The 24,600-nt window shown below is 44.1% G+C and overlaps 1 protein-coding gene across 1 annotated transcript in view; it reads left to right on the forward strand.

Moving 5' to 3' along the window:
- Positions 1-24,600, forward strand: part of LOC115169935 (calsyntenin-2) — a 275,046-nt gene that overhangs the window by 198,904 nt on the left and 51,542 nt on the right. Inside the window, exons 3-7 of the mRNA XM_029726080.1 lie at positions 4,382-4,577; positions 5,866-6,074; positions 9,981-10,130; positions 19,379-19,564; positions 22,734-22,991. Coding sequence (XP_029581940.1) covers positions 4,382-4,577; positions 5,866-6,074; positions 9,981-10,130; positions 19,379-19,564; positions 22,734-22,991 — 999 coding nt within the window. The remainder of the gene's footprint in view (positions 1-4,381; positions 4,578-5,865; positions 6,075-9,980; positions 10,131-19,378; positions 19,565-22,733; positions 22,992-24,600) is intronic.

Consider the following 24,600-nt stretch of genomic DNA (forward strand, 5'->3'; position numbering starts at 1 on the left):
ATGGGGGGGGGGGGGTGTAAATGTAATAGTCCAGTGGCCATTTGATTAATTGTTCAGCAGTCTTATGGATTGGGGGTAGAAGCTGTTGAGGAGCCTTTTGGTCCTCGACTTGGTGCTCCAGTATCGCTTGCCGTGCGGTAGCAGAGGAAACAGTCTATGACTTGGGTGACTGGAGTCTCTGACAATTTTTAGGGCCTTCCTCTGACACCACCTGGTATAGAGGTCCTGGATGGCAGGAAGCTTGGCCCCAGTGATGTACTGGGCCGTACGCACTACCCTCTGTAGCACCTTACGGTCAGATGCCGAGCAGTTGCCATACCAGGCGGTGATGCAACCGGCCAGGATGCTCTCGATGGTGCAGCTGTAGAACATTTTGAGGATCTGGGGGCCCATGTCAAATCTTTTCAGTCTCCTGAGGGAGAAAAGGTTTTGTCGTGCCCTCTTCACGACTGTCTTGGTATGTTTGGACCATGATAGTTTGTTGGTGATGTGGACACCAAGGAACTTGAAACTCTCGACCCGCTCCACTACAGCCCCGTCAATGAGAATGGGGGCCTATTTGGTTCACCTTTTCCTGTAGTCCACGATCAGCTGCTTTGTCTTGCTCACATTGAGGGGAGAGGTTGTTATCCTGGCACCACACTGCCAGTTCTCTGACCTCCTCCCTATAGGCTGTCTCATCGTTGTCGGTGATCAGGCCTACCACTGTTGTGTCGTCAGCAAACGTAATGATGGTGTTGGAGTCGTGTTTGGTCACGCAGTCCTAACACTTTAATTCAAAATCTAACTTGTCATAACATCGTCTCTCTCACAGCAACTAGCAACTGTAATGTGTAAGTTTGACCTATCCACTAGCAATCCGCTAGTAGTTCATCCTTCATTGGGCCGCTCGTTATCCAGACACACAGTAGAAAAACATATCACAAATCAACAGAAAGCTAAAGAAGAGCTCAGAGAAAACCCTTAACCTCTTCATCTTCCTCTTCCTCATTCTCCCGCCTCTGTGTCAGATCACTGGTTTGTGAGTGTGTGAGCGCTAGCAGCAGGTCATTAGCGACGAGAGTCATAATCCAGTGAGTAATTGAAGAAAGGGGCGAGGGTTCGTCTGAGAGCGCTAGATGAGAGGAGAGAGAATCAGCAAACCAACTTTAAGCCTCCCGATAGGGTCGCCAGGAGAGACCCGCTTTTTAATCAGCCACACACACACACACACACACACACACACACACACACACACACACACACACACACACACACACACACACACACACACACACACACACACACACACACACACACACACACACACACACACACACACACACACTACACGAACACAAACTCCACCATCATCATGATGAGACAAAACACACACCACGAGAGGGAATTGAACGTGACATTTGATTAAAAGGAGGATAATTAACATGGTGGATGAAGTAATCTGTTTCTAAGTAGGGAAAGGGGATGATTTTGGGGGTCACTGTCCTAGACAGATGCCCATAGGCTGTGTTTACACAGGCAGCCCAATTCTGATCTTTTTTCACTAATTGGTCTTTTGACCAATCACATCAGGACTTTTCACATCAGATATTTTTCATAGCTCGTCTGATTGGTCAAAAGACCAATGCATGAACACATATCAGTATTGGGCTGCCTGTGTAAACACAGCCTTAGAAGGCCAGATGGGAAAGCTCAGGGTTTGCACCAACATTCAGGGATTAAACAGAAAACGACTTGGTTTTGATATTTCAGAGGTTCAATAGGAGGTGAGCGTGGAATACACCTGGCACAGAGAAAGCAATGCTCTTTTCCAGCTCAAATTCTTTCAATAGAGATTCAATATGCTCAATTTGATTGACTTTTCTCAGAATCATTTTAGCTGACTCCCACACTTCCCACCAAACTATAGCACTGTTTCACATTTACTGTGAAAACATCCACTTCCTGTAAGATATATGCCAAAGAGATCAGGTCCAAAATGGTGAGATTCAGATAAATAGCTGACTATTAGAGCTCATCTCCCAGCAGTGCTTGTGAGAGGCAATCTAATTGCTGTTCAAGAGAGATTCAAGGTGCTCTTATGCTGACATGATAAGAAACTTCTTCCCTGAAATCTGTGTGTCTTTAACATTTACATCGTCTCTCTCACTGCGCCCGTCGATACGTTCCCTTACCCAGAAAACCAACCAGATGGAGCGGGAAACGGCATCAGACCCAAACTACTCAGTGGCTCCTAGCCCTTACCCAGAAAACCAACCAGATGGAGTGGGAAACAGCATCAGACCCAAACTACTCAGTGGCTCCTAGCCCTTACCCAGAAAACCAACCAGATGGAGCGGGAAACGGCATCAGACCCAAACTACTCAGTGGCTCCTAGCCCTTACCCAGAAAACCAACCAGATGGAGCTGGAAACGGCATCAGACCCAAACTACTCAGTGGCTCCTTGCCCTTACCCAGAAAACCAACCGGATGGAGCGGGAAACGGCATCAGACCCAAACTACTCAGTGAAAATGTTTTGATTTTATTCCAAGTACTCTGTACATTTGTGTATTTTATATATCGTGTATGATTGTTTTTGTTATTTTCATATTGTCTCCCCCTTCCTCCCTCTCCATCTAACTAAATATTTGGACGGCGCTGGATGTGCAGAGCCTTGATGTGCTTATCTTTCCCCTCGCACACCTCCCACAGTGTTTGGATTATTATTTTCTCCCTCTGCGCACCTCGCCGCCTATTGTGGTGGCCGTCTAATTTCGATAAGGCATTGAAATATAGAGGGGAAATTTAAACCGCAAGCCCAGGCAGCAGCACGGGCAGAGGGTAAATTGTTATTTCACCATTACGGATGGAGAGAGAACTGAATGGGTGGAATGAGTTCTAAAAAAAAAGAGAGAGAAAGAGCGAGGGATGAAAAATGGAGAGAGAGACAGAGAGAGAGAGAGAGAGAGAGAGAGAGAGAGAGAATATGTTTGGCTTATCAGAGCTTGGCAGTGGGGCTTGTGTACACAAGGGATAGCCCTGGCACTTTTTGTTCCTGACGTCCTGCTGGGATTTAGGTGATATCGGTTGTCACGGGGTCAGGGGCGCGAGGCTTTTCCCTTAAGGCCATTTCCCCAAATCCCTGAAAAGAACACTCACAGAAAGATAGAGACAGTTCCAGAATCAGAAACCTGTAAAAAAAAAAAAAAAGCTAAAAGAGCAAAACAAAATGTCTATTTGTGAGTTGGTGTAGCTTATCTGTACTTATTTCCTTCTTGACTACACCTGGTACACCTGGTACACCTGGTACACCTGGTACACCTGGTACACCTGGTACACCTGGTGTCAGGCCCCTACTTAATTTCTGTCACTGAGATATGCTGACAAAGATCATTGTGTTCAGCAGTGTGACTGACTCAATTATGAGGTGATGTTTCAACAAGTTCATGAAGAATGTGTATTGCCCAATATTGCATTGCCTCTGAACAAGTTGAGGATATTGTAGGGAGGATTGGAGGGATTTGTGAACCTACTACACCAAGAGGTTTGGAAGTCTTACAAGATCACCAAGTGTTGGTCCAATGGACTTGTTTACCACCCTACCCCATCACCAAGAAAGTGCTCTCCAGTGTTTCTCTTAAAAGACCCTCACACAACTCTTGCTGTGCTACCAATGGTAGCAAACAGTTTGTCAATCCCACTTCTGACACCAGTGTAGTGAATGTGGGAAGCAGTCAGTAGCAAGACTTGAACCAGAGACCCTGACAAGGCAAGCACACACTCTGTGTCACAACTACACTCTGGGTCATAAGGGAGGTCGTGCTTAAATATGACAATTTCAATCTGACTCATTCAACAAGGTAAAACTATTTTTTACAGCAAACAATTGTATAAAGTTACTCATGTCCAGCAGACAATTCAACTTCAGTTGAACTTGATTATCACACCACTTGTGCTATTAAAAGCTGAGATAGAAAACCAGCATGAACTCTCGTATATCTCCTATTGGAGACCATTAGACTTAAAAACTTTATTTTTCTGGAAGGTGGCCTGGAGAGAGGACTATCGAAAACTAAGCAAACACAAATTGTATTTCCTCCTCCCTGTCTGGCCTGGCACGACATGATGCCACCGAGGCAATTACAACTGCAGAACCGAGGCAATTACAACTGCAGAACGCACACACAGTCTCTTAGCAGCTCAGCTGTTTTTTTGCCACCATCTCTTAAAACATACACAATGTCCTCGACAACAGTCTTTAGAGTGGCGTCATGCAGAGACATTTCCAGGTCTGATCTGTAAATAGGTTGACACACTTTTAATCCTTTCTCTCTACCTTGTTTCCTCTCCACCCCTCTTGTCCTCCTCCTCCTCTTCCATCTCCTCCTCCTCTTGTTCAGGGGAGATCTGTGCATTTAAGATCCACGGGCAGGAGGCCCCGTTCGAGGCGGTGGTCCTGAACAGGACGTCAGGGGAGGGGGTCCTGAGGGCCAAGGGCCCGGTGGACTGTGAGACCCAGAAGGAGTACACCTTCATCATCCAGGCCTACGACTGTGGGGCGGAGGCCAGTGGAGCCAGCTGGAAGAAGTCACATAAGTAAGGAAGGAAGGGTGTGTCGGGTTCGGGGGTTGGTGTATGTGTGTGTTGGAGGGAATGTCGGAGGGTGTGTGTGTGCGCCTGTATCTTTGTGTAATGTGTGTGTGATCGATTTTTGTAAAAATGATGCATTACACAAGCAAACTGATATTTCACTACATGCCCATGCTACGTGTACAGTATGTGGGTCCTACAGTTGTTCTCAATACTATGGTCGTAGACAGTGACAGATCACATCCACTGTGTAGTACCTAGTCACAGCTGAGACTTGCTCAATGTTCAGCTCGTGGGATGTTTTTAATTAATAAGGGCCTGAAGGATCCTTATGAGCCAGACAGTTGTGGACAACCGCAAATCAAGCCCTATATCCCTGCTCTGATGAAGTGCTATTGAAAGCTGTTGTCTAGGGCAACGACTAAGGCGGATACTGTCACACAGAGAGAGAGCGGTATGAGAGAGAGGGAGGGATTTCACAGCTTGGGCATCTTTGATGAATGTCTCTTAACATAGAGAGATGGTACTGTGTGTGTGTGTGTGTGTGTGTGTGTGTGTGTGTGTGTGTGTGTGTGTGTGTGTGTGTGTGTGTGTGTGTGTGTGTGTGTGTGTGCCGCAGCTAAGCAGCATCACCGCAGGACATTCTAAGTAGGTCTCATTAAGTGAATGTCTTTAATTATGAAGACATGCTACAGCAACAGACCCACCATCGCTTCTTGTCACACAAGGTCATTGTCAGGTTGAGTTTGAGAAACTGGACTTATATAAATAATACTAAGATATTGACAACATGACTTGTTATGTTCAGCCCTTTAGTGTTGTTTGGGGATTGTTTTACATAGTACAAAGAAGAGGCCCTGAACCAACCTAGATGTAGTGAGGATGTCTCTCATTCGCTCCGAGGCAAAACAAATTGCATCACTACCAACCTTTTTTACAGTACAACTGTCAGTGAAAAACAGGATTTGACTTTGTCTGAACTGCTCTCACGTTTCTCTCTCTCTTGTTCTCTCAGCTGGTAATGAGATTATGAGCGGATTTGTATTGTATGTTATGGTTTGTTGTTTCTGTTTTTTGAGAGTTTAGTAGGGGTTTGGGTTTGAAGACGTTGAGTATTTTGTAATCATTGGTGACTTATTTTGTCATGTTGGAAGAAAGAGCATCAAATATATCGTTCTTACTGCCTCTCTCTCTCTCTCTCTCTCTCTCTCTCTCTCTCCCGCTCTCTGTCGCTCTTTCTCGTTTTCTCTTTCTCTCGCTCTCTCTCGCTCTCTCTTTCTCTCGCTCTCTCCAGGGCAGTGGTTCACATCCAGGTGGATGATGTAAATGAGTTTTCTCCTGTGTTCCGGGAGCCTATGTACCATGCTTCAGCAATGGAAGGGAAGATCTATGACAGCATCCTGCAGGTAGAGGCCTGGGACCAGGACTGTTCCCCGCAGTACAGCCAGATCTGCAACTATGACATCGTCACCTCCGACACGCCCTTTGCCATCGACCGCAACGGTCAGTGACCTCTAACCCCCATCCCCTGACCGCACAACCTGCAGGTCAAAAGGCACAAGTATCCTCATCTCCTCCTGACTTTGCATTAGAGGTCAAATAATTGTGTCTCTCTCCACACACTCTTCATTCAGGAAACAATGTCAACTCTGTCACAGCGGTCAACTTGGTTACACTTTACTTTCCGTAACAGCAATGACACAAACTGTTCCTCAGGCCATCAAATTGGCTAGGCATCATTTTTATACAGTCACCATCAGAAGTTTGTATCTAGATCGAGTTACAGTCAGTACACATGGCCCATGCGGAAATTGAACCCACAAAGTTTTTGTTGCCAGAATTCTTCTCCAACCCACTGAACTTAGTTCATTCTATTCAAAGTACATCTCTCACACCATTTGTCAGTGTGCTGTATTCATGGACTTTTCAAATGCTTCTCCATTCATCCTCTGATCAGAGTGCAGTGCTATACAGAGTGATCTGAAACTGGATCCAGCTCTGTGTGATCAGCGGGAAAACAAGGACGAGTGGAGCGGACAGGCCAAAATGACATCAGATACTCCACAGCTTGCCATCTCTGCTAGCCTCTCTCCTCCCGCTCTCCTCTCTCCCTTTTTCTTCCTTCCTCCCTCTCTCTTCCTCCCTCTCTCTTTCTCTCTCCATCCCCACCTCCTTTCTTTTCTATCTCTCTGTTTGATTCCCCCTCTCTCTTTCTTAATGTCTTCCTCCCTGTCTGGTACCTCTGATGTCCACTGGCACGGCTCAGGCGCCTCTGTGACCCCCAGGGGACAGCAGCTTGGCACTTTCATGGCTCCCGCATGCCATGCCAGCTCCACGGCTGCCAGTCGCCTTGCCTCCTATGGCCCTCCCAGGCTCTGCAGTGCGACTGGCACTTGTGGTGATCAAATAGAGCTGAGCGTAGTGATGCTTGGGGGCCGCCAGAGTGTGTTTTGTACCGAGGGGCTTCTGGCTCCATCATTAACCGTGGATCAGAGGCCTGAGTAAGTTATTAAATAAAACAGGCCTGTCTGCCCTCTGTAGCTCAGGGAGAGAAGGAGAGAGATGGAGTGAGTGAGGAGGGGAGAGACTAACCACTGGAACACATGAACAGAGCACAACTCAGGATATAAAGAAGTACTTTTAATCATGTCTCTCCACCAGTTGGTAAATTTCCCATTACACCGTTTTTATAGAAATATGTTCAATAACCCTGTTGGAGTAAAAAGTCTATCTAATGTAGTTTTGTTAGACATACACCTCATTCGTAACCTACAGTATACCCTGCCTGGGTCAGGTTCTATCGTGGTATTAGATGTATCACAGTTGCATGTATTGCATTCAATCAAAGAAAACACAATGCCATCTCTCCTCACTTCCCAAAGTGTCATTTAGGGTAGAATCCATACAACGCATTGTTGTCAATGGGAGATTTCCACAAAATAAGGAGTTGTGCATGGATCCAGTCCATTGAGACCAGTGTAACCACCCCCACAGCCATTGCGGTGGAACTACTAGTGTTTCATCTGAATAAAAGCCTCCTTTTGATTCACTGCATGACATGAATCAACACAATCAGTGCCAACAACATACCACTCCACTAACGCTCCGACCCAGATTCACAGAAGGATGTGAGAGACTGAGATATCCTCCTTTTCCAGGGAACATCATGTTCGTAGTGCCCATCTGGGAGTGGCGCTGTCCAGGTTTGAGGGCTCACACTGCTCCTGACCTCTCCTCTCTTCTCCTCTCCTGTCCTCTCCGCTGTCTCCTTTACAGCATCAGGACCATAGAGATACAACTATAAAGAGGCTGAACTCATAAGTCCCCAAACCATAATTCCTCTCTAGTGCTCTATCTCTATGATCCAGACCCAGGCACACTCTCAGACAACCAAACTGACTCTAGAGGCTGCTAGCGAGTACACTGAAAATAGACCAAATTTAGGGAAGGTGGGAAAACAAATTCAAACTCAGTTTGGACACACCTATTCATTCCATTTTTTTTTTATTGTTACTATTTTCTACATTGTAGAATAATAGTGAAGACATAACAACTATGAAATAACAAACATGGATCCATGTAGTAACCAAAAAAGTGTTAAACAAATAAAAATATATGTTATATATCAGATTCTTCAAAACAGCCACCCTTTGCCTTGATGCATACTCTTTGCACACTCTTGGCATTCTCTCAACCAGTTTCATGAGGTAGTCACTGAGAATGCATTTAATTTAACAGGTGTGTCTTGTTAAAAGTTCATTTGTGGAATTTCTTTCCTTCTTCGTGCGTTTGAGCCAATCAGTTGTGTTGTGACAAGGTGGGGGAGTATACAGAAGATAGCCCTATTTGGTAAAAGACCAAGTCCATATGATGGCAAGAACAGCTCAAATAGGCAAAGAGAAATGACAGTCCATCATTACTTTAAGACATTAAGGTCAGTCAATCTGGAAAATTTCAAGAACTTTGAAAGTTTCTTCAAGCGCAGTCGCAAAAACCATCAAGCGCTATGATGAAACTGGCTCTCATAAGGACCGCCACAGGAAAGGAAGACCCAGAGTTACCTCTGCTGCAGAGGATAATTCATTAGAGTTACCAGCCTCGGAAATTGCAGCCCAAATAAATGAGTGAAGCATTTAGTGAAGCAACATCAACTGTTCAGTGAAGCAACATCAACTGTTCAGAGGAGACTGCCTGAATCAGGCCTTCATTACATTGGTTGAATTGCTGCAAAGAAACCACTACTAAAGGACACCAATAAGAAGAAGAGACTTGCTTGGGCCAAGAAACATGAGCAGTGGACATTAGACTGGTGGAAATCTGTCCTTTGGTCTGATGAGTCCAAATTTGAGATTGTTGGTTCTAACCGCCGTGTCTTTGTGAGACGCAGAGTAGGTGAACAGATTATCTCAGCATGTGTGGTTCCCACCGTGAAGCATGGAGGAGGAGGTGTGATGGTCTGGGGGTGCTTTGCTTGTGACGCTGTCAGTGATTAATTTGTAATTCAAGGCACACTTAACCAGCATGGCTACCACATCATTCTGCAGCAATACGCCATCCCATCTGGTTTGCACTTAGTGGGACTATCATTTGTTTTTCAATAAGACAATGACCCAACATACCTCCAGGCTGTGTAAGAACTATTTGACCAAGAAAGAGAGTGATGGAGTGCTGCATCAGATGACCTGGCCTCCACAATTACCTGACCTTAACCAACTTGAGATAGTTTGGGATGAATTGGACTGCAGAGTGAAAGAAAAGCAGCCAACAAGTGCTCAGCGTGAACTCCTTCAAGACTGTTGGAAAAGCATTCCAGGTGAAGCTGGTTAAGAGAATGCCAAGAGTGTGCAAAGCTGTCATCAAGGCAAAGGGTGGCTACTTTGAAGAATCTAAAATCTAAAATATATTTGGATTTGTTTAACACTTTTTTGGTTACTAAATGATGTTTTGATGTCTTTACTATTATTCTACAAAATAGTAAAAATAAAGAAAAATTCTTGAATGAGTAGGTGTGTCCAAACTTTTGACTGGTACTGTATAAGGTACACTCTTAGAAAAAAAGGAGCTATCTAGAACCTAAAATGGTTGTTCCGCTGTCCCCATAGAAGAACCCTTTGAAGAACCCTTTTAGGTTCCAGGTAGAACCATTCTGGTTCCAGATAGAACCCTTTTGGGTTCAATGTAGGACCGTTTCCACAGAGGGAAATGGAACCAACAAGTGTTCTCCCTGAACCAAAAGGGTTTTAGAGTCTGACGAGCCTTGCAGATGTAGATGGCAAAGGAACTCAGTAAAATTAATTGTAAAAGAGGTTTATTCTTTGACTCCAGAAATACAATCTATTTGCAGAAGATATCAGTGACTATGATTTTCTTCAGTGCATCCATGTTTACATTTACATTTTCCTTCTCTAGGCAACATCAGAAACACGGAGCGTCTGAGCTACGACAAGAAGCAGCGCTACAAGGTCATGGTGACCGCCTTCGACTGCGGCCAGAAGAGGGCGACGGAGAGTGTGGCAGTGCACATCGACGTCAAGCCTGTCTGCAAACCTGGCTGGCAAGGTCAGTCTAATCAAAGGGGAAGTGCACACACTGCTTAGATCTGAGTTGCAGATCCCAAAAGATACTACTAACAGGTTGCTAATTATTTGATAAGTAGTGTGGATTCCCACATGTTAGAGGAACACTGTATTTATATTTTATTTATTTAACTAGGCAAGTCAGTTAAAAGCAAATTCTTATTTTACAATGACGGCCTACCCCGGCCAAACCCTCCCCTACCCGGACAATTGTGCGCCGCCCTATGAGACTCCCGATCACGGACGGTTGTGAAACAGCCCGGTATCGAACCAGGGTCTGTAGTGACGCCTCTAGCACTAGGATGGAGTGCTTTAGACCGCTGCACCACTCGGGAGTATCTGGTGAAGAGCAGCAGAAATGGATTGCTTCCACTCAGATTGAAGGACATTTTAGGGGTGTTATCAAATTTTTTGCAGATGAATATACCAGACAATCTACACAGCTGGTGAACAAGTCTACACGGCTGGTGAACAAGTCTACACGGCTGGTGAACAAGTCTACACGGCTGGTGAACAAGTCTACACGGTTAGTGAACAAGTCTACACGGCTAGTGAACAAGTCTACACGGCTGGTGAACAAGTCTACACGGCTGGTGAACAAGTCTACACGGCTGGTGAACAAGTCTACACGGTTGGTGAACAAGTCTACACGGCTGGTACACAAAGACCAAGGTCAGGCTCGGATTGGGGCCACCTGATTCTTGACCAACAAACCTTCCTTTACTTCTCACAAAATGGTTGCAGGCATGTCTCTTAGATTCTCTGCGGTCGCATTGGACTGTTCTTTCCTCCGTCTCCACCCATATGCCACAGCAGTCTGCTTTCAGGGGAAAAAAGGAGCTCTCATCATCCCCGTGGAGGCTTATAGCTACACTATCACACTCCTGGCTCTGGATCTTACAGTCCTCCTCAACTCGACTCTGTTTACCCGACCAATCCAGGTCAATGGCCCCTGTGGAGAAGGGAAGAGGGGGATACAGTGGCATTCTAGACACAGAGAGAGAGAGAGAAGGATAGATAGGGGAGAGAAGAAAGGAGAGGGGCTTTTAGCATATCCCGTTTTAAAATAAAGCCTTTTAGTGTCTTGGGAACTTGCCTGGATCTTGTCTCGGACTACTGTAGCATGTGCTGAGTGAAAGCCTTTATAAGCGGACAGGGTCCCCCACTGCTTCCCTGTCAGATGTCAGTAGGCCACGTCAGGAGAAGAAAGGCTGGGGAGACAGAGAGCAGGAACATGCGCAGGATATTTCACCTTCACCCAATTGGAAGAAATCACTCCTTTCTTAAAAGGGCAAACAATGACAGAATGGCCACACCTCCACTGTTTTGGTTAAAAGCTGAGGGATGGATGCAAGGAATGACCATTGATGATATAAAAATGATAGTTTTAACCATGGTTTAAGGCTATACAGCGTTTGTTTAGAATTACAATGTTTACAAACAGTAGAGTAAAACAAGTGTATATTTTGTTTTCTGATTGACTAAGTTTTAGAGGCATTTATAAGTTATATTCTTGAAGAACCATTGGGTATATACATTGAGTGTACAAAATATTAGGAACACCGGCCTTATATTGAGTTGTACCGCTCCTTTTGCGCTCAGAACAGCCTCAATTCTTCAGGGCATGGACTCTACAAGGTGTTGAAAGTGGTCCACAGTGATGCTGGCCCATGTTGACTCCAATGCTTCCCACAGTTGTGTCAAGTTGCCTTGGTTTGTACACTCAGTGTATATATTTAATGTAAAAGTCCAACAACTGGATGCAGCAATCGCAGTAGTGGGGGATGGCTTGATACTAAAGGGCAACTCTCCATGAGACACTCCACTGTAAATGTCATCCTCAAATAAAGCTGTACATTTTTTTAATCTAATAGTCCTCAATGTCATGGCAACGGTACATACTGCAAAGTACAGTACAGTGTCACATTCCCACCGTCTTTGCATCATCAGTCCTCCCCTCGGAGCAATAATAAATATGTTATACTCACACAAAAGCTCTCAAATGTCTAATAATTCCAGCCGTAATCCACCATAGGCTAGCCGTTAACCTTACATATATCAAATCAAATCAAATGGTATTTGTCACATGCGCTGAATACAGCAGGTGTAGACCTTACAGTGAAATGCTTACTTACAAGCTCTTAACCAACAATGCAGTTCAAGAAATAGAGTTAATAAAATATTTACTAAATAAACAATCTAATCAATCACAAGGTAACACAAGAAATGTGCATAACAATAACGAGGCTATATACAGGGGGTACCGGTACAGAGTCAATGTGCGGGGGTACAGGTTAATCGAGGTAATTTGAGGACCTGGGGACCCATGCCAAATCTTTTCAGTCTCCTGAGGGAGAATAGGTGTTGTATTGCCCTTTTCACAACTGTCTTGGTGTGTTTGGACCATGATAGTTTGTTGGTGATGTGGACACCAATGAACTTGAAACTCTCGACCCGTTCCACTTCAGTCCCTGTTCAGCCCTCCTTTTCCTATAGTCCAAGATCAGCTCCTTTGTCTTGCTCACATTGAGGGAGAGGTTGTTGTCCTGGCATCACACTGCCAGGTCTGTGACCTCCTCCCTATAGGCTGTCTCATCGTTGTCGATGATCAGGCCTACCACTGTTGTGTCATCAGCAAACTTAATGAGGGTGTTGGAGTCGTGCTTCGCCATGCAGTCGTGGGTTAACAGGGAGTACAGGAGGGGACTAAGCACGCACCCCTGAGGGGCCCCAGTGTTGAGGATCAGCGTAGCAGATGTGTTGTTGCCTACCCTTACCACCTGGGGGGGGCGGCCCGTCAGGAAGTCCAGGATCCAGTTGCAGAGGGAGATTTTTAGTCCCAGGGTCCTTAGCTTAGTGATGAGCTTTGTGGGTGATATGGTGATGAACAGCATTCTCACATAGGTGTTCCTTTTATCCAGGTGGGAAAGGGTAGTGTGGAGTGCGATTGAGATTGCGTCATCTGTGGATCTGTTGGGGCGGTATGAGAATTGGAGTGGGTCTAGGGTTTCTGGCATGATGGTGTTGATTTGAGCCATGACCAGCCTTTCAAAGCACTTCTCCGACGTGAGTGCTACTGGGTGGTAATCATTTAGGCAGGTTATCTTTGCTCCCTTGGGCACAGGGACTATGATGGTTTGCTTGAAACATATAGGTATTACATACTCGGTCAGGGAGAGAATGAAAATGTCAGTGAAGACACTTGACAGTTGGTCCACGCATGCTTTGAGTACACGTCCTGGTAATCCTTCTGGCCCCACGGCTTTGTGAATGTTGACCTGTTTAAAGGTCTTGCTCACATTGGCTACGGAGAGCGGGATTTCTTAAAAGCGTCCGGATTAGTGTCACGCTCCTTGAAAGTGGAAGCTCTAGCCTTTAGCTCGATGCGGATGTTGTCTGTAACCCATGGCTTCTGGTTGTGAAATGTGTGTACGGTCACCGAGGGGACGACGTCGTTGATGCACTTATTGATGAAGCCGGTGACTGAGGTGGTATACTCCTCAATGCCATTGGATGAATCCCGGAACATATTCCAGTCTGTGCGAGCAAAACTGTCCTGTAGCGTAGCATCCGTGTCATCGGACCACTTCTGTATTGAGCAAGTCACTAGTACAGTGAGGGAAAAAAATGTTTGATCCCCTGCTGGTTTTGTATGTTTGCCCACTGACAAAGAAATGATCAGTCTATCATTTTAATGGTAGGTTTATTTGAACAGTGAGAGACAGAACAACAACAAAAAATCCAGAAAAACGCATGTCAAAAATGTTATAAAATGATTTGCATTTTAATGGGGGAAATAAGTATTTGACCCCTCTGCAAAACATGACTTAGTACTTGGTGGCAAAACCCTTGTTGGCAATCACAGAGTTCAGACGTTTCTTGTAGTTGGCCACCAGGTTTGCACACATCTCAAGAGGGATTTTGTCCCACTCCTCTTTGCAGATCTTCTCCAAGTCATTAAGGTTTCGAGGCTGACGTTTGGCAACTCGAACCTTCAGCTCCCTCCACAGATTTCCTATGGGATTAAGGTCTGGAGACTGGCTAGGCCACTCCAGGACCTTAATGTGCTTCTTCTTGAGCCACTCCGTTGTTGCCTTGGCCATGTGTTTTGGGTCATTGTCATGCTGGAATACCCATCCACAACCCATTTTCAATGCCCTGGCTGAGGGAAGGAGGTTCTCACCCTAGATTTGACAGCACATGGCCCCGTCCATCGTCCCTTTGATGCGGTGAAGTTGTCCTTTCCCCTTAGCAGAAAAACACCCCCAAAGCATAATGTTTCCACCTCCATGTTTGACGGTGGGGATGGTGTTCTTGGGGTCATAGGCAGCATTCCTCCTCCTCCAAACACGGCGAGTTGAGTTGATGCCAAATAGCTCCATTTTGGTCTCATCTGACCACAACACTTTCACCCAGTTGTCCTCTGAATCATTCAGATGTTCATTGGCAAACTTCAGACGGGCATATATATGTGCTTTCTTGAGCAGGGGGACCTTGCGGGCGCTGCAGGATTTCAGTCCTTCACGGCGTAGTGTGCTACCAATTGTTTTCTTGGTGACTATGGTCCCAGCTGCCTTGAGATCATTAACAAAATCCTCCTGTGTAGTTCTGGGCTGATTCCTCACCGTTCTCATGATCATTGCAACTCCACGAGGTGAGATCTTGCATGGAGCCCCAGGCCGAGGGATATTGACAGTTCTTTTGTGTTTCTTCCATTTGCGAATAATCGCACCAACTGTTGTCACCTTCTCACCAAGCTGCTTGGCGATGGTCTTGTAGCCCATTCCAGCCTTGTGTAGGTCTACAATCTTGTCCCTGACATCCTTGGAGAGCTCTTTGGTCTTGGCCATGGTGGAGAGTTTGGAATCTGATTGATTGCTTCTGTGGACAGGTGTCTTTTATACAGGTAACAAACTGAGATTAGGAGCACTCCCTTTAAGAGTGTGCTCCTAATCTCAGCTCATTACCTGTATAAAAGACACCTGGGAGCCAGAAATCTTTCTGATTGAGAGGGGGTCAAATACTTATTTCCCTCATTAAAATGCAAATCAATTTATAACATTTTTGACATGCGTTTTCTCGATTTTTTTTTTGTTATTCTGTTTCTCACTGTTCAAATAAACCTACCATTAAAATTATAGACTGATCATTTCTTTGTCAGTGGGCAAACGTACAAAATCAGCAGGGGATCAAACACTTTTTTCCCCGACTGTATTTCCTGCTTTAGTTGTTACTTGTAAGCAGGAATCAGGAGGATTGTCACAGGCTTCGAAAAGATTAGACCAAGGCGCAGCGTGAATAGTGCTCATTCTTGATACTTTAATGAGAAACACTTTACAAAATAACAAACGACCAACAGTTCCGTCAGGTACAATAACTAAACGGAAAATAACCACCCACAAAACCCAAAGGAAAACAGGCTGCCTAAGTATGGCTTCCAATCAGAGACAACAAAAGACACCTGCCTCTGATTGGAAACCATACTCGGCCAAACATGGAAAACGAAACATAGAAATAGAAAACTACAACAAATTCCCCTAGAACCAAAAAACCCCAAAACACACAAAACAACCCCCCTGCCATGCCCTGACCATTCTACTCTGGCAAATTACCCTTTTCACTGGTCAGGTCGTGACAAGGATAGAATTATGGTCAGATTTGCCAATGGAGGGCGAGGGAGAGCTTTGTATGCATCTAGGTGTGTAGAGTTATGTTGATCTAGAGATTTTTTTCCACTGGTTGCACATTTAGCATGCTGGTAGAAATGAGGTAAAACGGATTTAAGTTTGCCTGCATTAAAGTCCGGCCACTAGGAGCGCCGTTTCTGGATGAGCATTTTCTTGTTTGCTTATGGCCTTATACAGCTCATTGAGTGCGGTCTTAGTGCTAGCGTCGGTTTGTGGTGGTAAATAGACGGCTACGAATAATATATATATTAACTCTATTGGTAGATAGTGAGGTCTACATTATCATGAGATATTCTAACTCAGGCGAGCAATTCCTATATAATTATTAAAATAAGATGAAATGAGGCATTAACATATTATGGCTGTATACTTCATAAAGTAATTTATTTGACCTTAATAAAGGCACACATGAAATGAGTATGATTTGTGTAATTGAAGAGAATGCATATTGAAATCATAGCTCTACTTAAAATTGGTGCCTGCGAGATTTCTATGGCCTTCGAGACAATGCTGTTAGTATATTTTCATTACCAGGTTAGATAGATATTTTATTGTTCTCACAAGAGGAAATTAAAACATGAGTATAACTCCCAATTATAATCACAGGGGTGAAATAGAGAAATTCCTGCCCCATTTCTTTTGCCAGCCAACACAGGTTGGCATTTATTGTAATGAATTTTGCCCTGGAGGTAGCTCTGCGGAGTGGTCATTTGCTGGCACAGGGCAAGATTCATGACAATAATCCTGCTCCAACAACATCCTCTCTCTGTCTGCCTCTCCCTGGTCATTATTTTCTCTGAGTGTTTGACCTTGAATATATCAAGGAACAGACTTGACAGCTGTCAACTCTCTGCTCCACACACAGTAATAAAATGGCCATTACGGCTTCCTAGACTATAAAGAAGACCGGGTGCGGCGCACAGATACATATGGAGGGTAATCGAAATATAAACCGGGTGACAAAGATGACAGACTAAGCCGTGGGGTGGGGAGGGCTTCCCGCAATGGAGCTGTCATGTTCTTTAAGCATGTAATTCTACTCTCACGTTCTCTGTCTTCCACCATCGCTCTCGTTCTCTCTCTCACACTACATCTACCTTCTCTCTATCTGCCATCTTTCTGGTCATATGCCACCTATCATGGTTGATCTTTACAGCCGCCCATCCCATTCTCTCGCCATTTTCTGGCAATCTGTTATCACTTTGTTCTGGTAGAGAACCATCAACGTCACTCTAGACTTCTTCTGACGATATTGCCTTAGCACTTCAAATGTATTCTTATTTTATTCCACTTCCACACTCCTTTTCTTATTCTACTGTTCGACTTAATTTCAGATTCTATTCCCCCCAATTCTCTTCCTACTGCGATTCTGCGATTCTTCTGGCCCAATCAGCAGAGGCGATTTGACTCTCATATTGCCTGTGGTGGTGAAAAGGCCTGCTGGGGAGTCCCTGCTGGGGACTCCCTGCCTGGTCTACACATCCCTTTGATAAAGACACTCTCTGAAGTAGAATATCTTACCTGGAGTAAACTGAGCTTGGTCTGCCAATCAATAATATATTTTGAGAGATGCCTGTAATTAAACGTTGTTTGTGACATAATTGGGCAGTGATTCATGTCAAATGAATCCCTTTGTCCCTTTGTCATTGTAGCATTGTAATGTTAGCTACATGACACTGAGTAGTCTAACACCTGAATTCAATTTAAGCTCAGACAGGACATCCTTTCATTCGTTTTGTCTCAGGTAAGGGTTATTTGTTTTGATTTGAAAGGCCATCCCAGCTAGCAATGAGGAATCGGCCCAGATGCGGCCCTCTTCCGGGGGGCAGGAACTGATTGAATTGGCCCGGAATCGGGTGTCGGACTCAGCCCGGAATCAAAATGAATGACTGCCCAGAATTGGCCAAAGTACATCGGGCCGTTTCCGTCTACCGGAATTCAGCCAACTTTTCCGGGAATCTTACCAGAATCCCCCCAGAAGCAGCCCGATGCAAATGTAAATAAATGTATACAAAATTACCTAATTTAGTCATTTTTACTATTATACATTTTATACATGGAAATTTTAACCACCCACAAAAAAAACTGTTTTGTCAGAGAAAACATCATACACCTGGTGATCGTGTCAGCGTGCATGCGCCTGGCCCACCACAGGAGTCCCTACAGCATGATGGGACAAGGACATCCCGGTCGGCCAAACCCTCCCCTAACTCGGACAATGCTGGGCCAATTGTGCGTCGCCTCATAGGTCTCCCAGTCGCGGCCGGCACGTCTTGAACCAGCATCTTTAGCAACGCAGTTTGCATTGCGATGCAGTGTCTTAGACCGCTGCGCCACTCGCCACTCGGGAGACTCCATCCACAAAGTTTTTAATGCTCATCAATTGCCTTGCACAAAGTATCAAAATACTAAAATACTATACAGGACTATACAAGAATTTCATTTAAATGTTAATTGCAGTTTTTGATCACAGAAACAATGAGAAAATATGGAAAAATGAATTATGAAATGTTCATTATATAAAGCAGCCCAATTTAATCATCTGCCAGAGAGTAGCCCCAATCTGCCCGAGCCCCAAGTATTACATTTGGGCCAGATAACACTCACCGGAATCGGCCCGAGCCCCAAGTAATACATTTGGGACAGATAACTCACACCGGAATGGCCTGAGCTCAATCCCTGCATCCTAGCCATAAGTAATACTGCTGAAAGCGGCACTGAATCGGGCCACATGATGTCGGCTGAGTTTGACTCTCAGCCGAGTGCCCCGAATTTCAGCCGGAATCGGCCCAGATCCACTGTGCTAGCTGGGATGATAGCAGATCCCTGTCATGCGTGTCGCCAAAACAGCTGTGTGACATGGATTAGCAAGCACGGTTGGTTAGCGTAGCATAGCCTCCTGTATCAGAACCTCACTTCTTCCTAAGCTCCTTGGTGTGTGAAGTCACCTTTCAGCTTTAGTGAGGTGTGCTCCATGATGCCTTCAATTCAGAGGCATTAAGTGGAACCCTTTGCCTCTGTAGTATTGTCGCTGTGGTTGAGCTAGCCTAACGAAGGATACGACTGACCTTCATGCAAAGTGAATACTAAACCAGAATGGTATATAACTATATATGCCATTCAGCAGACACCTTTATCCAAAGCAACTTACAGTCATGCTGGCATACATTTTACATATGGGTGTCCCCGGGGACCAAACCCACAACCCTGGAGGGGCAAACACCGTGCTCTACCGACTGAGCCATACAGGACCAGAAAAAGTGGTAAATAATATAACAGTAGGAGAGACTGAATTGGCCAGTGGCTGAACGCATTTATCATTTCTAGGTGATTTATTTAATTTAGTTGTTCTGTTTTAGAAGGAATAAAAACATTTATATTTTGAAATGTTTGTGTCTAAAGTAGCAAAATGATGATAGAGTTCAGTGTATTGTTGTGCTAACAAGCTAGCCTTGGGATCTGAATTAGCCTTCTAATTATTTGGACAAATTCATTTTCTATTGGAATAATAAACTACAATAATATTCTACTCTCTTTCTCCCAGGCTGGAACAAACAAGTAGACTACGAGCCCGGGACAGGAAGTAAGCAGCTGTTTCCCAAGATGCACCTGGAGACTTGTGACGGCCCATTGTCGGCGGTGAGAGCAATGGTGGAGCTGCAGACCAGCCACATTGGGAAGGGCTGCGACCGAGAGACCTACTCCGAGAAGTCCATGCAGAAACTCTGTGGTAAGCCAATTAATGAGGAAAGAGAGGACAAAAGAAAACAATAAAATGTACCTATAACATTTCAACCTGTGTGCGGTTACATAATGTGTCATTCATAATTACACTTGTGACTAGTGAAGTCATACAGACAATTGCGTCCCATTAGTTGTCTCCAATTATTTACTCTAATTTCAAATTTTCTGCCTCGTTGATTCCCACCAATATCTAACAGTCAAATTATAAACAAGTAGAGGTATTTAATTGTAATTTGTAACACATAGGAAAGTGTATATTAAATCAACCTTATGAATCATTTTTATAAATAAGTGAAAATGTTCATTGTGAAGAGTTGAACATGTGAAATGTCTCAGATTTGTACTATATTTCTTCCTTGGATTTATTTTCCTGTTGTGTAAAACTGAAGCGTGGTATGGTTGCTTTGAACAATTCAATATGCTGCAATAACAGTTCATTGGTGGACTCTAGTCTAAGTCTTTAAGTGTTTGTGTAATGATGGCTACACAGGCATACTTAATATCCTCATATACTCATTTGGATTTCCATACTTCTTTAGTATGCAAAGTTTGCAAGCCAGGAGAGACTTTTCCAAAGCTCAATAATCATTATCTAATATGCAATAAAACACATTGTCATTTTTTTATTAGTCACACTTTATTTGGATTTTCCGTCTGCAGATGCTCTACAGATGTTCATGCTAGCAACAAACTGTCTGTTGACAAGAAACTGCTTGCTAAGGTTACGGTTAGGGTTAAGGTTAGGGTCAGGTTTAGAATAAGAGTTAGAGTAAGGGTTAAGGTTAGGGTTAAGGTTACGGTTAGGGTTAAGGTTACGGTTAGGGTTAAGGTTACGGTTAAGGTTAGGGTCAGGTTTAGAATAAGAGTTAGAGTAAGGGTTAAGGTTAAGGTTAAGGTTAGGGTCAGGTTTAGAATAAGAGTTAGAGTAAGGGTTAAGGTTAAGGTTAAGGTTAAGGTTAGGGTCAGGTTTAGAATAAGAGTTAGAGTAAGGGTTCAGGTTACGGTTAGGGTTAAGGTTAGGGTTAAGGTTAGGGTTAAGGTTAAGGTTAGGGTTAAGGTTAGGGTCAGGTTTAGAATAAGAGTTAGAGTAAGGGTTAAGGTTAGGGTTAAGGTTACGGTTAGGGTTAAGGTTACGGTTAGGGTTAAGGTTACGGTTAAGGTTAGGGTCAGGTTTAGAATAAGAGTTAGAGTAAGGGTTAAGGTTAGGGTTAAGGTTACGGTTAGGGTTAAGGTTACGGTTAGGGTTAAGGTTACGGTTAAGGTTAGGGTCAGGTTTAGAATAAGAGTTAGAGTAAGGGTTAAGGTTAAGGTTAGGGTTAGGGTTAGGGTCAGGTTTAGAATAAGAGTTAGAGTAAGGGTTAAGGTTAGGGTTAAGGTTAAGGTTAAGGTTAGGGTCAGGTTTAGAATAAGAGTTAGAGTAAGGGTTAAGGTTAAGGTTAGGGTTAAGGTTAGGGTCAGGTTTAGAATAAGAGTTAGAGTAAGGGTTAAGGTTAGGGTTAGGGTTAAGGTTAGGGTTAAGGTTAGGGTTAGGGTTAAGGTTAGGGTTAAGGTTACAGTTAGGGTTAGAATAAGAGTTAGAGTAAGGGTTAAGGTTAAGGTTAGGGTTAAGGTTAGGGTCAGGTTTAGAATAAGAGTTAGAGTAAGGGTTAAGGTTAGGGTTAGGGTTAAGGTTAGGGTTAAGGTTAGGGTTAGGGTTAAGGTTAGGGTTAAGGTTACGGTTAGGGTTAGAATAAGAGTTAGAGTAAGGGTTAAGGTTAAGGTTAGGGTTAGGGTTAGGGTCAGGTTTAGAATAAGAGTTAGAGTAAGGGTTAAGGTTAGGGTTAGGGTTAGGGTCAGGTTTAGAATAAGAGTTAGAGTAAGGGTTAAGGTTAGGGTTAAGGTTAAGGTTAAGGTTAGGGTCAGGTTTAGAATAAGAGTTAGAGTAAGGGTTAAGGTTAAGGTTAGGGTTAAGGTTAGGGTCAGGTTTAGAATAAGAGTTAGAGTAAGGGTTAAGGTTAGGGTTAGGGTTAAGGTTAGGGTTAAGGTTACGGTTAGGGTTAGAATAAGAGTTAGAGTAAGGGTTCAGGTTAAGGTTAGGATCGTTAGTTACTGAGTATCTACAAATGGACTATCCAAATAAAGTGTTACCTTTTTTTCTGAGCAACATTGATTTCTGTGAGAGTACAAATATCGGTACACATACAGTAAATAGAGTGCACAGATATTGCTCAAGAGGGCCACCATATTATTTTTAGAGCCTCTTAAAGGTAAACAAACAACATCCTATGGCCCATTATGAAAAGTTTGTTTAAAAAAAACATACTTTATTTCCTAAGCAGAGAAAGGTTGAAGGTGTGATGTATTCATAGTTCCCATGGCCAGACGTGGGCTGGTCGAAACAGATGAAAAGAAGAGATGGGTCATGGATTTGACAAGCCCTCTGAAAACTGTACATAGTGAGGGTAGGAGACTGAATCTCATCAACTTCTCACGATCACATTGAAAGTCCTGAGAGAGTTGAGGCCTGGGTATGTTTTTATGCTGGCCTATCAATTGACAGACATAAATGTTGTATAGCTTAAAAGAGCCAGCTTGTTTCTTCTGAAGGGTGGGCGGGGTGGGAATTTGGTGGTGAGGAACCAAGGGTCCTAACAAACTGGGTCATTCACCACTCATCAGCTTCAGACAGTCACCCCTTGTGTGACATGGAGAGGGTGATGCTGCCGAATACCTTAACCACAGAAAACTGGTCAGTTCGCAACAGTTCCACATCCTGTTTCTGTACTGTTGCATTCTAAACTCACTAAACTTCCAAACACCCTGCATGGACATTGTAGGATTAGAGAGTTTTAGATAACTTCCAATTCAAACATTAGCAATACTGTGTCAGTAAATGTGTACAGCACATCCACGGTATATCAACCATATACACACTATTTCATTTGTATATCTGTTCATTCTCTAATAGCTCTATGCTCACTCTACCTACTTGTATGTAAACTTTATTTAAACTTTGTTGTCTGTATTTTGTCTTTCACTAACAGCACCATATCACCAAGTAAAGTTCTGAGTATGTGTAAATGTACTTGGTGAATAAAGGTGATTCTGAATCTGATCAGTTTCCTTTTAACCTGGTGTCACCGACTGATTATACTCGTTTTCAATTCCTCCTCTAGGTGCAGCGTCCGGCAGCACGGACCTCCTCCCCGCCCCCAGCGTCTCCACCAATTGGACGGCCTCACTGCTGACGGACAGCGGGCGGGACAGTGACCTCATCTTCAACTTCGACGGGCGGCAGGCGGCCAACGTGCCAGAGCGGGTGGTTCCACAGAACCTGACTGACCAGTTCACCATCGCCACGTGGATGAAGCACGGGCCCAGCCCCGGTCTGAGGGCCGAGAAAGAGACCCTGCTCTGCAACTCCGACAAGACCGGTGAGACCAGGAAGGGGTTGAGTTGGGAGATTTGGTCCGTCCTAGGTCATTGTTCATGAAATCAGGATTTGGTCCATCCTAGGTCATTGTTCATGAAATCAGGATTTGGTCCATCCTAGGTCATTGTTCATGAAATCAGGATTTGGTCCATCCTATTCATGAATCAGGATTTGGTCCATCCTAGGTCATTGTTCATGAAATCAGGATTTGGTCCATCCTAGGTCATTGTTCATGAAATCAGGATTTGGTCCATCCTAGGTCATTGTTCATGAAATCAGGATTTGGTCCATCCTAGGTCATTGTTCATGAAATCAGGATTTGGTCCATCCTAGGTCATTGTTCATGAAATCAGGATTTGGTCCATCCTAGGTCATTGTTCATGAAATCAGGATTTGGTCCATCCTAGGTCATTGTTCATGAAATCAGGATTTGGTCCATCCTAGGTCATTGTTCATGAAATCAGGATTTGGTCCATCCTAGGTCATTGTTCATGAAATCAGGATTTGGTCCATCCTAGGTCATTGTTCATGAAATCAGGATTTGGTCCATCCTAGGTCATTGTTCATGAAATCAGGATTTGGTCCATCCTAGGTCATTGTTCATGAAATCAGGATTTGGTCCATCCTAGGTCATTGTTCATGAAATCAGGATTTGGTCCATCCTAGGTCATTGTTCATGAAATCAGGATTTGGTCCATCCTAGGTCATTGTTCATGAAATCAGGATTTGGTCCATCCTAGGTCATTGTTCATGAAATCAGGATTTGGTCCATCCTAGGTCATTGTTCATGAAATCAGGATTTGGTCCATCCTAGGTCATTGTTCATGAAATCAGGATTTGGTCCATCCTAGGTCATTGTTCATGAAATCAGGATTTGGTCCATCCTAGGTCATTGTTCATGAAATCAGGATTTGGTCCATCCTAGGTCATTGTTCATGAAATCAGGATTTGGTCCATCCTATTTCATTGTTCATGAAATCAGGATTTGGTCCATCCTAGGTCATTGTTCATGAAATCAGGATTTGGTCCATCCTAGGTCATTGTTCATGAAATCAGGATTTGGTCCATCCTAGGTCATTGTTCATGAAATCAGGATTTTATGGTGGTGGAGGTGGTGAGGCTTTTTTGTTTCCTGTCACGTGATTTTGAGAGAAAGTCAATGTAATTTTACAGCTACCATTTATGGTTTAGAAACCCAAAAACGAACCAAAGACCTTTAGCTACTATTTAATATGATGATTTCAAAAGGTGCGTTGTAGCACGGTAGCAAATGCCTTCCAACATCAGGACAGTTGGCATCCAATTTGGGACACAGGAGCATTTTGTGCCAAATCTGGAGTAGTGATGGCGTAGTCACATACAGTGCTTTTAGAAAGTATTCACTCACTTTTGGGGGGTTGATGGCAGTAGTCACATAGATGCACAGCTTGTTTTGTCGTCTGTCGACCACTTCTAGTTACAGAGTTAGATTGAGTGAAGCTGTGAGGGTTTGGCTGGAGACAGGCAGCCTGACAGGCTCTTATTGATCCCATCGATCACTCCGCTCACACTGAGAGAAAAGGAGGGTCCATCAATACGCACGGCCAAAAGAGCCCTGTGTCAGCCCAGCG

The sequence above is a fragment of the Salmo trutta genome, chromosome 31 (assembly GCF_901001165.1).
Source record: "Salmo trutta chromosome 31, fSalTru1.1, whole genome shotgun sequence".
NCBI lineage: Eukaryota > Metazoa > Chordata > Actinopteri > Salmoniformes > Salmonidae > Salmo > Salmo trutta.